At 34.6% G+C, this 15,477-nt stretch overlaps 3 protein-coding genes across 3 annotated transcripts; all 3 read right to left on the bottom strand.

Moving 5' to 3' along the window:
* Positions 1–319: 319 nt before the first annotated feature.
* LOC106349240 (probable disease resistance protein At5g66900) lies at positions 320–2,387 on the bottom strand. Its single transcript, XM_013789174.3, has 3 exons — positions 1,591–2,387; positions 1,021–1,418; positions 320–921 (listed from the first exon to the last, which is right to left on the bottom strand). Exons 1-3 carry the CDS (start codon positions 2,306–2,308, stop codon positions 778–780), a joined length of 1,260 nt encoding a protein of 419 aa, XP_013644628.2. The 5' UTR covers positions 2,309–2,387; the 3' UTR covers positions 320–777.
* A 1,723-nt stretch (positions 2,388–4,110) lies between these two features.
* On the bottom strand, positions 4,111–5,935 carry LOC106408173 (alkane hydroxylase MAH1-like). The gene has a single exon (XM_048735371.1). The coding sequence runs from the start codon at positions 5,879–5,881 to the stop codon at positions 4,325–4,327; it is 1,557 nt and encodes a 518-aa protein (XP_048591328.1). The 5' UTR covers positions 5,882–5,935; the 3' UTR covers positions 4,111–4,324.
* A 4,475-nt stretch (positions 5,936–10,410) lies between these two features.
* On the bottom strand, positions 10,411–11,940 carry LOC125575948 (alkane hydroxylase MAH1-like). Its single transcript, XM_048735372.1, has one exon. It carries the CDS (start codon positions 11,935–11,937, stop codon positions 10,411–10,413), a length of 1,527 nt encoding a protein of 508 aa, XP_048591329.1. The 5' UTR covers positions 11,938–11,940.
* Positions 11,941–15,477: the final 3,537 nt, after the last annotated feature.

Raw genomic sequence — 15,477 nt, forward strand, 5'->3', positions numbered from 1 at the left:
ACATCATTTATTTGACAGTTTTTTTCGTTTTCAGCATATATTATTATTTGTAGAAGTTCATTTGGTTTAATGGTTTTATTAAGGTTTCTAATGCTTCTACATCAAGAGGTATGAGTTTTGAGTCTCATAGAAAACGAAATTATACGAATTAACGAAGAAAAAAGATTACAAGAGATATGTAACATAGTGTAAAGAATATCATCAAGTGTGTGGATCGATAGAGCGGTTCAGGTGATACAATCAGACGTGAAACTTCATAAAAAAATGTAGAATCGTCTGTAATATTTTCCATATAGCTTGTAATAGAATAATTATCAAGTGTTAAAAAAAACATATACTACTATGTATTGAAACTGAGATGTCACAATGCAAAAGCTGAAGCAATGTCACCTTACCAGAAAAAAAAAACAACGGAACAAAATACATTAGCTGCCACTAGAACCGTGTCGTCAAGCAAGCCAAACTGACATGTGGTTACGGAACCATGTCGTCGAAATACAGGGATTTGAAACTACAGTTCATTCATAGTTCTCCAAAATAACATATTTGTTAGATAAAGTGATTTCGTACGTTGTTGAATCGCTTGAACAATCACCAACAATTTCTTCTGTCCAAGTATCCGTTACAGGATTTGACTGCACATCGGGCTTGATGGGCTCTTGTTCTAACTCATCCATCAAGTGTTTCTTCGTTTGGGCTGGATTTTTATTCTTCATTTTGATGGTCTGGCAACGGGTAAACCATTTTAACAGGTGAGAAGCTTTGTGTTGCCGTTGCTTACATGTGAGGACTGTTAAAAGTTGTTTCCTCTTCAGACTCGCTTTCCACTTGAAGTAGTACTCCCTCTCTTACAGCTTCTTTTACAAGTCGAACGCCAATTTCTTCAATTAAGAATGGAAATCCATAGCAACGTTTCAAAATCTGCAAACCCCACCGTGTGTGTTCCCACAAACATGACAATACATAAGCTTTAAAAACTTGAAGATAGAGTCTAGAATAACAGAAGTGTATGTATTATACCTCCTGGAAAATATGATCATTCTTAAATGATAAGTGGCGAAGTGATGCCTTCTCAATGAGAAGGGACTTAGCATCTTCATCTCCCAAAGGGTTCATATGACAAGTGGGACCAAAACTCGGAAACTCAAACCGAGAAGTCACCAGAATCTTGAAGTTCAGTATGTTAATCTGAAATTTCTGAAGAAAAGAGTCTGCTCCGTGGCACACATCATCCAGCACCAACAATATAGGACCCTCTTCTTGAAGTTCCTCAAGCAGATTTCTTAAGCCATCAGCTGCTTGAGAATCGTTCTCAAATGTAGGTGCTTCATAACCATTGTGCTGGAGTAAATTCTGTACTATGGTCCTGAAGGTAGGAGCACTTGACAGGACACAAAAGAAGATATACTCGAACTTTTCTGCAAATTAATGGAAACTAGAATATAAGCTTTTACATTTAACTGAGACATGAGTAATATATAAAGATCACAAATTGGTTTTAAATTCCAAGCTCATAATAAGCCCGGATTTAACAAAACCAGAAATAGAAATTCAAGAGTAATGAAATTAAAAAAAAAAGGCTTTCAAAACCTTTGATCTCATCATCATGACAAAGCTGAGTGACCAATGTGGTTTTCCCGCACCCGGGAGGAGCAGAGACCACAAGACTAACCACTGGATCATCATCCTTAAAGAGCTTCGTCTTTATCTCCAACAATGGCAAATCCAAACCAACGAGAACCTTATCAAGCATGGGGACCGAACAAAGATCCCTATAAACAGGCGGATAAACACTCAAACCATCGATCTTCTTATTGATGTTTTTGAGATGACTCTCAATGGCTTCCCTCGTATCCTCAGGCAGAATATCAGACATCATGGTAGACCCCTCCAAAGGCATACTCATGTAAGAAAAAATTCCGGATTGATGCATAATCAGCCGTTGGTTCCGAAGCATAATAAGCTGAAGTTGAATCTGACAGAACTTGAGCACCTTCTTGTTGATTTCCTCTATTTTTCTTGTATATTTAGCTTTTGAGGGTAGGTTCCACCGCTTGACTTGTGAACACTTACGAACCAGTACAAGAGCTTCATCGATTATATCCTTGAGTTTCTTTAGTTCTCCTGCACCTTGCAACATCTCGATCTCTATGACTGCTGGAAGCACATCCTCCATCGTCGATGCGAGCTCCATATACACAGATTTGAACGACACCACCATCTTAGCCTCTTCAATAACGACTTTGAGGAGCTCAGAGACCACAGCTCCTGCAACAGAACCTACTCCCAAACTTACCACATCGTTCATTTCTTGTGTTACAATTTTTTATTAAACCTCTCAGATTTTGTCTCAAAGGTTTTGCCAATATGGATAAACGATAGTGTATATAGTGAACCGTGGTTTCTAGCTCTAGTGGTAAAGAACTTACAGCTGTGAGTATCGTCACCTGGGTTCGAATCCTGGCCACTGGGAAATTAACATTTCGGCATCACCAGGGACAGAGGACCGACACGTGGTAACACGTGACTAGTCTGAATCACTTCTGTGGAGCCAGAATACTTCAGTATAATTAAAAAAAAAAAAAAAAAGATAGTGTATATAGTGAAAGCTCCATATACCAACCGAGCTACGTCCAACTGTGTTCCATCAATGGGGTTGCCTACCCCCTTCCCCCACACACGTTCCAGGAAAGTTACATTTTCTTTACTTATAACAAGGACGCATTAAATTCCCCGTGAATTATTGCACTAGACCATTTAATTCGTTCTCGTTTTTTCCACGTTTCTACGTTGATTTTGCCAAAGATTGTTTTTGCCTAGCTTTTACAACGTGATTGATCCTACTTCTAGATTCAAACTCCATAGTGTTGACTTCACTCCATCCGAAATTTTGCCGTTTGGCGTTTCTACCGTAAACCTCTGAATAAACAAGAGAAGGCCTATTCAAAAGACGATGCTATTAGGTATATTGATGTGATTTCATTTCATACTTCGGTTAATAGTTGGTTGGATAAACTTGCTACGAGGTTGTTTATCCTTTATAACTTTATAAGCCTACGTGAATTTCTATATAAGTGGCTTCCTTTTGACTTTCTTTAAAAAATTTCTAAACTCTTTACTCGTTATATATAATGCTATCAGGGTTGTCAAAGCTCAACTTTCAGTTTCTTCTTCATTTCATTTGCGAGTACTCTTCATTGGATATCCTAGAGACTACAAATGTTATCCTACGCAATCCAACAGATACTTATGCTAATTTGTTTGGAGCTCTACAATAAACTTGAGATAATACTTCTCAACTTATAGATATTACTTGAAAATATAAAATTAACATATAAAATTAAAAGACATATAATTAATTTATTTTATTTAATAATTTAAAAATATGTTTATATAGAAAATATTATTTTAAAATAAATTTTATAATTAAATAAATAATTTTAAAAATAATTTTTCATATTTAAAATAAATTAAATTATATTTTAAATGTGAAATACTATTAAAAACAATATTTTTATTGTAAATTAATTTTAGAAATCAAAATTTTATTTTCTGGATATAAAAATAATTCTATGATATTATTAAATAAAATAAATAAATTAATTATATATTTTCCTTAATTTTATAAATTCTAAATGCAAATGTTCCTCTAAAAACTTCATATGAGAGCATTGACCAGAAAACATTAGGAGAACATTAGCATTTAATAAATGTTTTTTTAAATATTTTTTTAATAATTATTGATTAAATAATGTAGAGCATAATGTTAATGCTCTACCAATCAAAGCCAAATTTGAAGGAAGAAAACACGACATAACCTATGTCAGCATAAACCACATATTTAAACTTGAAATCTTTCTCTCTTTTATAAAGAAAACTTGAAGACCAAGTGTTTACACTTTTATTTAGTCGATTTCATTGTTTTAATAAATATAAAAATTTCGCAAAATTCTATCAAAGTTGTGCTACTTGTCTAAAACATTGAAAGAAACGAGCCTTACAAAAGATGATGTGAAATATATTAATGCAAAATGGATGCTAGGGCCGCAACCCAAGCCAAATGAGTAGCCAAGTTCTCCGAGTTCTTGTCTCCCATTTCCTTCATCGAAATTCAACTAGTAAAAAATTTGATTAACATAAAGGTCACATACGAACTTTTAAGCTAACAAGTTCCATTCATCTATCAATACATTTTCACGAATACAGATTATCAGGTTGAGGTTCATCATCTCATGCATCATAAAATACATATAAGGTAACATAGGCAATCTTCGTAGACTATATATGCTTCTTAATCTTCTCTTTCAGCTTCTTATAGTACGATTTAGTTTACTATAGACTGCACTAAAGCTGAATCTCGCTTAGTAATTGTGACGCTAAACCCGTGCATCATGAGAAGCATAAGACCAGGAAATGACTCGATCTTCTGGCCTTTGATGACATGAATGTCATAGTTTCGTAATATCTCCACAATAACTGTCTTCATCATATTCATAGCTAACTGCTTACCAAGGCAACTTCTTGGGCCAGCATTAAAGGCTAAGAATTTGAAGGAAGGTTCATGCCTCAAGCTACCTGTATTGGAAACCCATCTCTCTGGCTTGAATTCAGACGCATCTTCTCCCCATACAGCTTTCATCCTCCCAAGCGCGTAAAGAGGGATTATTATCTTGGAGTTTGCATCGACTTTATGCCCGCTTGGAAGCACATCTTTGTTTACAGGACACGCGTGTTCGAACGGAACTGGTGGGTATAACCTCATTGATTCATACAACGCGCTATGTAAATACACCAGCTTGTTGAGCTCAGTGGGATCAAAAGATGACTTCTCCATGCCAGTTTTGGATTTTGGCAGATTCTTGTTGATTTCTTGGCGAATCTTGGCCACCACGTCAGGGTTTTCTGAGAGAAGCCAGAAAAACCAAGTGAGTGCAGAGGCAGTGGTATCTCTCGCTGCTACAATGTAACTCAAGATGACATCTTTGAGGAAATGATCATCACTAGGGTTCAAGATCTTGTACTTGGTTGTGTCTAGCTTTATGTAGGACGTCAACAAATCTTTGAATTCTTCGTTAGTGGAATGATGACTAATGCCTTGTAGTCTTCTTACCTCCTCTCTCTTAGCTGATATGTATTTAGCACACACACGATAGAAAATGTCACTAGCTTCTAACATTTTCTTCTCTATTCCCAATCGCATCCACCTTTGTAGCTTCCACAAGAATCTTGGTTTTATTTTTCTATACAGAATCCCATCTATAGCCTCAGTAAGAGCCTTGTAGAACTCATTCTCTGGCATGTCGATGGAGAGAGTTGTAGGATCATAACCAGTTATCAGACCCATGGACGTGTCGAAAGTGAATCTCCGGAACACATCTTGCAAGTTCATGACCATCCCTTCCTTTGCGAAATGATCGAAAACAGGCACAAGCCCGTTCTTGAGTTTTCTTCTTGTGGCACTCATAGAAACTCTGGGAAACCCCTGATGTCTAAGAATGCCCTCCGCTGCCTTCCTGGAATTATACCAAAGCTCCGCGTCCACGTTGAATATCACATCTTCGAAAACATCAAAGATCTCTTTGAACTCTGGGCCTTTGTTGTAATTCAAGAAGTTTGAGCTTAACATATAGTGAATATTAGCTGGATCAACGGTGGCCAACATATCCATACCAGACAACCATGGACCCTTGAATTGAAATGTCAAGTTGGAGCTCTCAAGCAGCTCCACGGTGAAATCATAGACCCGGTGGAGCACCATAAACAACCCCGGGAGCATCCCGATAAGAGGCCAGTTAGTCGTAATGAAGCTCATATTTGGTTTCTTGATGAAAAAGTGAAGTAAGATGAGAAAGCAAACGATAGGTATGCATATAAAAGCCATTAGATAAGATTGTTTTGTTTGCAACTGATCTTCAGCTAACCTTCATTTATATACACACGCACGCTGTAAAAATCAAAATAATATTTTATTTTGCTAGACCAGTGATATTTTGCTGATGTCCGGAATTGATCCTGCAAGAAGGGACGCACATAAATTAGGAAGCACTAATCATTGTTGCCTAGTAATGATGGTCGTGTTTAAGATCCCTAAATTATGTCGTGGTCCAGTTAAAACAAAACTTTACATCACGTCATAGTCATCAATGTATGTTTTTGTGTGTGTTTTGGACTTCATGTGTTTTGATATCATTCATTCTTCGTCAAAGTTATGATAATAGAGTTTTCAATAACTAGATATTGTAAGTTAGCCTAAAACTTGCCCAAACCACGACAAAATCAAACGACCAAAACCTACGTAAACTATAACAAAAAGTGGAAAAAACTATAATAAAGGTGACATTTTCTCTATAATTCTGATTCTGCGTTTTAACAAAATCAGTAAGGACAGTTAGCTATACAAAAAGTAAAAATGTTGAGTATGAATGGTGAGTAGGGAATGATGAGAAATAATGCATTCCTTAACGTTCCTAAAAAATATCACCTTTCACGATGAATAAATTTTTCTATTTCCCTAACGTTCCTAAAAAATATTATCATTCACGAGGAATAATTTTTTTTTCTCATTCCCTACTATTCATTTTTTGTAGAGAAATAAAGAACAAAAGTATTCCTTGTTAAATTTGAGAAGTAACAACCAGTCCTTTTCATTCCTGCAATTTTATTTCTTTACGTTCCTTTTTTATTCGTTCATTTTGTTGCCAGAATGGTTACCAGTCGAACTCGTGAATTTACAATAAAATAATAAAACATAAGATAAAATATTTAAAATATATAATGTTAGATATTTATTTGCATTATTATATATATTATATTAATCAAACATATCATCATGGTTTGGATAGGTTTTGACCAATTTCCCACAAGTCTCATGGAATAATGTCTTTGAATATCAGTTTCAAGAGTAATTTTCAATGAAATTTATCTAATATATTTGAAAAACTTCCGACACCAGTAAAATGTTCTCAGACAACAACCAGTGTTTTTTAGAAGACTATCTGATTAGGGAACTACCAGATTTGGTCAATTTTTTGTCGGTCCAGTAAAAGTCTCAATGCTAAGTTTGAAAGTCGTTTTAAACATGAAATTGGCCTTTAGTCTTTAAGACTGACTTATACAACATTCAAAACCCCAGAATCTTTATATACAAGAGCTGTACAAATAAATTTTGTCGATTACTATGTGAAGAGAATGTGTGACACGTTAGTATATATATACTGGGGTAGTTGGGTGGTCACGCTTCTACGATATTATATTTCACGTCATACAAAGTTTTAATAATTGAAAGAGTTCGCTTCGGGTCCAATTTGATTGGGAGAAGAAGTCGGTAACCCTTTATGGGCATAATTCTCTCTCTAAGTAGAGTTAGAACTATTTGGAAACGTGGTTTATTTGAATAAATCACGTGTTTTAAGTTATCTTAACCTTCTTTACTTACCTTTTGGTACTTTTTGTAGCAGCTGATTTAGGGTTCTTAATTTCTTCAGTTAGTGAGCATTGAAGACGATTTGCAAAATTGGTTTTCACTCTCTGCATTAAATCTCGTCGAGTAAGCCTTTAAAGCTATTACAGTACAAAAAGAAAAGTTACTTCAGTATATCGGTAGCTAACCGTGCGTTGATGACTCTATCCCTTAAGAAATAAGACATACTTTTTGACATGTCAAACTTACCTGGGTTCAATCAATCGAAAAAAAAAAATCTAAGTCTAAGGTCTCAACCCTGAATGTCAAAGGATGTCTAGCTTGATTCTCAACATGTCCGTCCAGAAAAAGGCAACAAAAAAAAACCCAAACTTTTGACAATGAACTGTAAATGCAAAGTAAGAACGGTAACATAGAGTATACCAGAGAATATATCTACAAATATATATGTATATATTAGTATTATTTTAAAGAAAACTTACAAATGTCTCTTTAAACAGAATCTTAACAAAATCAAGACTTTTTAGATTTGTTGCTCTAGCCTCACGCACACATCCTAAGATCGAATACAAAACCTTATAACCTCTCGCTTTGGCCCTTTTGGTCTGTCGGGAACAATATTTATTTCTATCAATATAATTAAATCTTTGAGCAAAAAAAAGAAGTCGGTTCACACTGGATGACATATTATATATAAGTTTTGATATTTTTAATCAGACAATGGTGAACCGACCTCTTTTCTGGATGACATTGTATATAAGTTAAAGGGGATGCAAAAAAGAGATAATGTCAGTCAAGGTGGTATAAGAAGGCATGAAAAATTTTCAATCATGAACAGGATCTAAAGCTCAGAGATGTTGACCATGTGTATGATGAAAGCAATCAATGGTCAGGAGTCAGAATATCCTCATCCACCCTACATATGTACACACGAACGTGTGACTTCATTTTGCATGAAGTTTTTGATAATCTTCATACAAGGAAAGTTTCATCCCTCAAACCCTCAGCGATTGACTGATTGACTCTATCTACTACTCAAAACATTATCTCTTGTATATGCAGCCAACAAACCATCAATGGTTTCGTATATGTGCATGAAGGTTTTATAATTGATGTACAATGTGCTTCGATTCTTGAGGGATATATCCAGGAAAGCCATCCTCATGAGCAGGGCCGTCTAAAAGCACGTGCAACTGGAGCGGTCGAACAGGGTCCGAATATTAAAAATAAATTTTTTAGAATTTTTCAACAATATATGCATAAATTATGGTCTAAAATTTCAAAAATTAGATATAGTACTCACTAATTTATAATTTATAAAAAATGTTAAACATATATAAATAAACTATTAATTTATTAAACTATTTTATTATGTTTTAAATATAACGTTAATATTTTTTGAACAGGGTCCAAACAAAATTTGAGACGGCCCTGCTCATGAGTCACTATATTTTAAACTGTCCAACAACTTGCTCCAGCTGCGAGCAAAAGAGATCAATTATGCTTCAGTGTACTGGCGAATGTGAAGACTTCTTGTTATGCTTCGGCTCTGCTACTCTGCTCAAATTGGTAAGGCACATACAGGCACAGTCCGTAACGTTGGAGTCCCTAAAGAAAAAATGAAGTTTAATGCCCTCATCAACATTCGAAGCTGGCACATGCGAGACATAAGTAGTAGAATTAACCACTGCAATAAAATCTTCTTTTCAAAACTGATGCCCTCTAAACCTTTAATATATTTGGCACCTAAAGAACCAGCTTCGTGGGCTTTAGCCCAGTGTCGGCCCTGGGCACATATACGACAAACATCCCCTGTCATTGCAGTACATCGAGCATCCGCGTGGAGATTACTGGTGCGAGATATGCAAGAAGAAAACATATCCAGACACAGCCACGTTGACACCACTATTCCGTCTACTGTGAAGGTCCGTCTATCTTTAAGAAGAGTGACATGTTTTTCTGTTCTTTTAATTGTATATGGTGTACCATGTAACAACTCATGTATCTTGAAAACTTTGATAGACTTTCTCATTGATTTAGATAAAACCTTATACACTGTATTTATACACAAACGGTGGCTCATCAGGTGTTGTAAATGGTTAAGCTAGCATGTCCCAATCGATTCATATGAATCTATTGCTTGAGTTGTTTATTTTTGGTTCCGCTCCACTCCATCAGTAAAGATAGAGCCTGAAGACAGTGACAGTTGTGTAAATGTGAAAATTATTTGTTATAAAAAATAGAACACACAGTAAAACATGGATAATTCTTTCCAAGAATACGAGTAGACTAATTTTTTTTAAAACATATACAAATTCTTTATAAAAGCAATTCTAAGCAAGCTCAAAACAAATTTTTGATTCGTTGACTAGTCACCACATTCCCGGAAACGTCTCCAATATGGATATGTGAATCAATTTGACGTCCCCGTGCTTCATAGCATTCAATTTGGTCCCACTACCTTGATATATGTCGACTAGTTTGTTTTATACACAAATGAATGCCACTAATAGATTATAGAATACAAAGGTCAACAACATAAGAAACTATTAATTGGACATTTTTCAGGTGCAACTGTAATAATTTAATGAATGCTTAATTGCTTTACATTCCACATAATATTCACCATTACAATGAAAAAATGGAAACGTACTTCCATAGTTCCATTTCACTTCGTTACATAAATATGAAAAACTGTTTTTCACAATAAAGAATTGGAATCCTAATTTTCATCCCATTGAAATTTATTAGTTACTTCTTTTATTCCATATATTTTTTAATCAGTTACCAGTTACAGCCTTCATTCGTATATCAACACATATTCATGACACATAACATTAAGGTTGATGTTCATCATTTCATCAACCATAGGTCCATAAATACATATAAGGTAGCAAAGGGAATCTGCATAGACTATATATATATATATGTTTTTCAATGTTTTATTATGCTTCATATTACGATTTAATTTACGATAGACTGAACTAAGCTCAATCTCGCTTAGTAATTGTGACGCTAAGCCCATGCTTCATGCGAAGAATAAGACTGGGAAGTGGCTCGATCTTCTGGCCTTTGATGACATGAATGTCATAGTTTTGTAATATCTCAACAATAACTGTCTTCATCAGATTCATAGCTAATTGCTTACCAAGACAGCTTCTCGGGCCAGCATTAAACGCTAAGAATTTGAAGGAAGGTTCATGCCTTAAGCTACCTGTATTGGTTACCCATCTCTCTGGTTTAAATTCAGATGCATCTTCTCCCCATACAGCTTTCATCCTCCCAAGCGCGTAAAGAAGGATAATTATTTTGGCGTTTGCATGGACTTTATGCCCGCTTGGAAGCACATCTTTTTTTATGGGAGACGTGCGTTCGAAGGGAGCTGGTGGATATAACCTCATTGATTCATACAACGCTGCATGTAAGTACACCAGCTTGTTGAGCTCACTGGGATCAAGAGATGACTTCTCCTGGCCAGTTTTGGATTTTTGCAGATTCTTGTTGATTTCTTGGCGAATCTTGGCCGTCACGTTAGGGTTTTCCGAGAGAATCCAGAAGAACCAAGTGAGTGCAGAGGCAATGGTATCTCTGCCAGCTACAATGTAACTCAATATGACATCTTTGAGGAATCGATCATCACTAGGGTTCAAGGTCTCGTACTGGGTTGTGTCTAGCTTTATGTAGGACGTCAACAAATCTTCACCTTCTCCACTAGGGGACTGGTGATTAATGCCTTGTAGTCTTACCTCCTCTCTCTTAGCTGATATGTATTTGGCACACACACGATAGAAAATGTCATCAGCTTCTAACATTTTCTTCTCTATTCCCAGTCCCATCCATCTTTGTAGCTTCCACAAGAATCTTGGTTTTACATGTCTATACAAAATCCCTTCTATAGCCTCAGTAAGAGCCTTGTCGAACTCATTCTCTGGCATGTCGATGGAGAGACTTGTAGGATCAGAACCAGTTATCAGAACCATTGATATGTCGAAAGTGAATCTCCGGAACACATCTTGCAAGTTCATGACCATTCCTTCCTTTGCAAAATGATCGAAAACAGGCACAAGCCCGTTCTTGAGTTTACTTCTCGTGGCTCTCACTGATAGTCTGGCAAACCCCTGATGTTTGAGTGTGCCCTCCGCTGCCTTCCTATGATTCTTCCAAAGCTCCGCGTCCACGTTGAATATCACATCCTTGAAAACGTCAAAGACTTCTTTGAAGTCAGGGCCTTTGTTGTAATTCAAGAAGTTTGAGCTTAACATATAGTGAATATTAGCTGGATCAATGGTGATCAACATATCCATACCAGCCAACAATGGACCCTTGAATTGAAATGTCAAGTTGGAGTTCTCGAGAAGTTCCACGGTGAAATCATAGATCCGGTGGAGCACCATCAACAGGCCCGGAAGCATCCCAATAAGAGGCCAGTTAGTCGTAATGAAGCTCATATTTGGTTTCTTGATGAAAAAGTGAAGTAAGATGATAAAGCAAACAATAGGTATGCATATAAAAGCCATTAGAGATATTTTTGTGTGTAATTGATCTTGAGCTAACCTTCATTTATATACACACGCACGCTATGAATATTGAACTAATAATCATACTGTATTTCAAATTATTGGTATGTGTGCCAATCTTTCCCGAATTGATCCTGCAAGAAGGGACGAACATAAATCAGGAAGCAATGATATGATGGTCGTATTTAAGATCCCCAAATTATGTCGTCTATATATCAGTTAAAATAAAACTTCACATCACTTCATAGTCATCAATGTATATTTTCAGTAAAAACAAAAATCAATGTATATTTTCTGTATGTTCGGAGACTTTATGTTTTGATGTTGTTGGATTTCATAAAAAAAACTCTTATCAATTCATTCTTAGGCCATGATTAATCTTGGTCTCTTAACTAGGATTCTTAACTTTGGTGAAGAGACGGTTTTTAGCTTTTAACTAAGAAAAGCTAAGAAACGTCTCTTAAACAAAAAAAATGTTAAAAAAATGTCAAATCATAAATCAAGAACCCCAAATAAAAGATTGGGATTAATCATACTCTTACCGGTCGTCTAAGTTATGATAATAGAGTTTTTTAGGGAAATTGCACCTCATACACTAGAGTTTTACCCTAATTAACCAAATACCTTAAATCCCACAATGTTATACCTTTCTCCATAGACACAAACTAGTCACATCATAGATATTTTTATTTTTTTAGGGTTTTAAACCAATTCACCATTTTTTTAATGAAGATAATGGAGTTTTCAATAACTAGATATTGTAAGTTAGCCTAAACTTGCCTATACCATGACAAAATTACCAAAACCTACGTGAACTATGATAAAAGTGTCATTTTCTCTAGAATACGTGCTATACGGCCGTACATGCGCTGATTATACTTTGAGTTATTCTTGGGTTCACCCCCTAGGATGAACCTCTAGGTTCACCAACCAATAAGATTTCATTATTTTAAATTCGATATCTTTTTAAAAAGGAAACAAAATATTCTCTAATTATATTATGTTTTTAAAATAAAAAAGTAAAAAAAATAATAGTTACAGAAAAAAGAATTAAAAAAAATATATATTTTTAACGTTGTCAACAAAACACTAAACCCTAAATCCTAATCCCTAAATCCTAAACCCTAAACTCTTGGGTAAACCCTAAACACTTGGGTAAACCGTAAATCTTTGGATAAATCTTAAACTCTAAATAAAAAACACTAAAACTCTAAACTCTAAACCCTTGAATGTTTTAGTGTATAGTGATTTTGATTTAGAGTTTAAGATTTATCCTAGAGTTTAAGGTTTATCCAAGGGTTTAGGGTTTAGGATTAAGGATTTAGGGATTAGGATTTAGGGTTTAGGGTTTAATGTTATACTGACGACGTAAAATATTTTTTTTTGTAATTACTACTATTTTTTTTTTACTTTTTAATTTTAAAAATATAATATAATTTGACAATATTTTGTTTCCTTTTCTTTAAAAGATATCGAATATAAAATAAAACAATCCTATTGGTTGATGAACCTAGAGGTTCACCCTAGGAAGTGGACCTAAGAATAAGTCTTATACGTTATACATCCTTGGCGTACCGAATTTTACAGTTCGGTTAATCTAAACGGTATAACCTGTTTTGGAAGTTTTAACTTGAATTACGAAGACCAGTGACGACAATTACTTTACTTTGCGTTCGTCGGTTCTTGAATCCATATTTTATAGGAAAGTGGGTTTAAAGTCTGTCTTTTTCATCTATCCTTTTGCCAATTGGGAAGATAAAAGTCATTGCTGTATTTTATTGCTGTGAACATATTTTATATTGTAGTTTTTTTTTTGTTTTACATCCAGTTTCTACAAAAAATGATCTTAGTATATATTTGAAATTTTACTCTTTATTTTAGACTAGAAAATATTTAGAAGTTTTTTTTGAAATGGGGGTCATAAGTTGAAAAATTATATTTGCAACTTTTAAAAGAGTTAGATTTTAGTTTTTGGTTATGTCATAATAGTTTGATTTCTTTTTTGTTTCTTTCTCAATAGTTTGATTTCTTATAATTAGGGTTATAGTTTGTAATTTGTATTTAGGGTTTAGGGTTTCATTTAACATCACCCTAGTCACGTTTCAGTGTGTGTATATTTAGTGACTAAAATCACAGCTGTACCCATTTTTTAATTATAGTCCTCACAAAACGTGACTATTTTTAGTCACAAAAAACTAACGTGACAAAAACGTATCTTATTAGCCATGAAATTGACACGATTTGTCACGTTTACATTTTTCGTGACTAACTATGACTATTCCGTGACTAAGTAGAAAAAAGACACGATCCTATCGTGACTAGACCGTGTCTATATCACAATTTTCTACTAGTGTATAGACATATATTTTAAATTTTATCACTATAATTATTAAATATTCTATTTTCTTTATAAAATATTCACTGTATATGCCCCGCGTAAACTTTGTATATACAATTAGGCGCTATACAGTAATTCACTGTCCCATGTTCTACGTTTTTAACAAAAACAATACGGACAGTTAGCTATACAAAAAGTAATAAATGAATTTAGAGTATTTGTACTCCCTACACACAACTTCCTCCCTATTTGCACTCCATACCTTATTTCCCTTCAATTTTTTTCCCCCATCACTACCATTTTCCCCCAATTCAATGGTATCTCACTCTTTTGAGTATATTGAGCTAATTTGCTCATGAATTTACAAGAAATAAATAAAATATTTCACATTTATAATATTAGATATTTATTTGCATCGTTATATATATATATATCATATTTGAATAGGTTTTGACCAATTTCTCCTAAGGAAATATGATAAGATTAAATCTCATCTCATGGAAATCAAAGGTCTTTGAATATCAATTTTAAGAGTAATTTTCAATGAAATTTATCCTTTAAATATATTTGAAGAACTTCCGTGACCGGTAAAATGTTCACAGACAACACAAGCAGTATTTTATAAAAGAACTGTCTGATTAGGGAACTACCAGATTTGGTAAAAGAATTTGTCGGTCCAATAAAAGCTTCAATGCTAAGTTTGAAAGTCGTGTTAAACATGAAACTGGCTTTTAGTCTTTAAGACTGAATCATCTAAAACCCTAATACAAGAGCAGTATAAATATTTTTTGTCGATTTCTATGTGAAGAGTATGTGTGACACGTTAGTATATTTATACGGGGGTAGTTGGGTGGTCACGCTTCTACGGTAATATTTTAAACAGCAATTTCACATAATACAAAGTTTTAATAATTGAAGAGTCGGTCCACACTGGATGACATATTGTAAGTTTTGATATTTTCATCAGTATACGCAAATGGTGAACTCTGGAACGTAAAACTCAATCCTATTATTTCTAAATTCATATATCGACGAGAGCTGCAATGATGTGAATGTAACTCTTTCGCGGCAGGATTTTCAAAAATTTCTTTACAAGTTTTGATTCGTCAATGGTTTCACCAAGATATGCTGACTTGGATGAAATATCTGAAAGTCTATCCACAAACGCATCAATTGTGTCAGTTTCTTTCATCTGATCAAAC

This window comes from Brassica napus, chromosome A6 (assembly GCF_020379485.1).
Source record: "Brassica napus cultivar Da-Ae chromosome A6, Da-Ae, whole genome shotgun sequence".
Taxonomy (NCBI): Eukaryota; Viridiplantae; Streptophyta; class Magnoliopsida; order Brassicales; family Brassicaceae; genus Brassica; species Brassica napus.

Excerpts from the sequence above, each read along its gene's own strand:
- LOC125575948 (XM_048735372.1), bottom strand. The coding sequence starts at position 11,937 with ATGGCTTTTATATGCATACCTATTGTTTGCTTTATCATCTTACTTCAC.
- LOC106408173 (XM_048735371.1), bottom strand. The coding sequence starts at position 5,881 with ATGGCTTTTATATGCATACCTATCGTTTGCTTTCTCATCTTACTTCAC.
- LOC106349240 (XM_013789174.3), bottom strand. The coding sequence starts at position 2,308 with ATGAACGATGTGGTAAGTTTGGGAGTAGGTTCTGTTGCAGGAGCTGTG. Across the intron at positions 1,419-1,590 it reads TCATGATGATGAGATCAAAG|AAAAGTTCGAGTATATCTTC; the intron begins GTTTTGAAAGCC and ends ATTAATTTGCAG. Across the intron at positions 922-1,020 it reads ATGATCATATTTTCCAGGAG|ATTTTGAAACGTTGCTATGG; the intron begins GTATAATACATA and ends TGGGGTTTGCAG.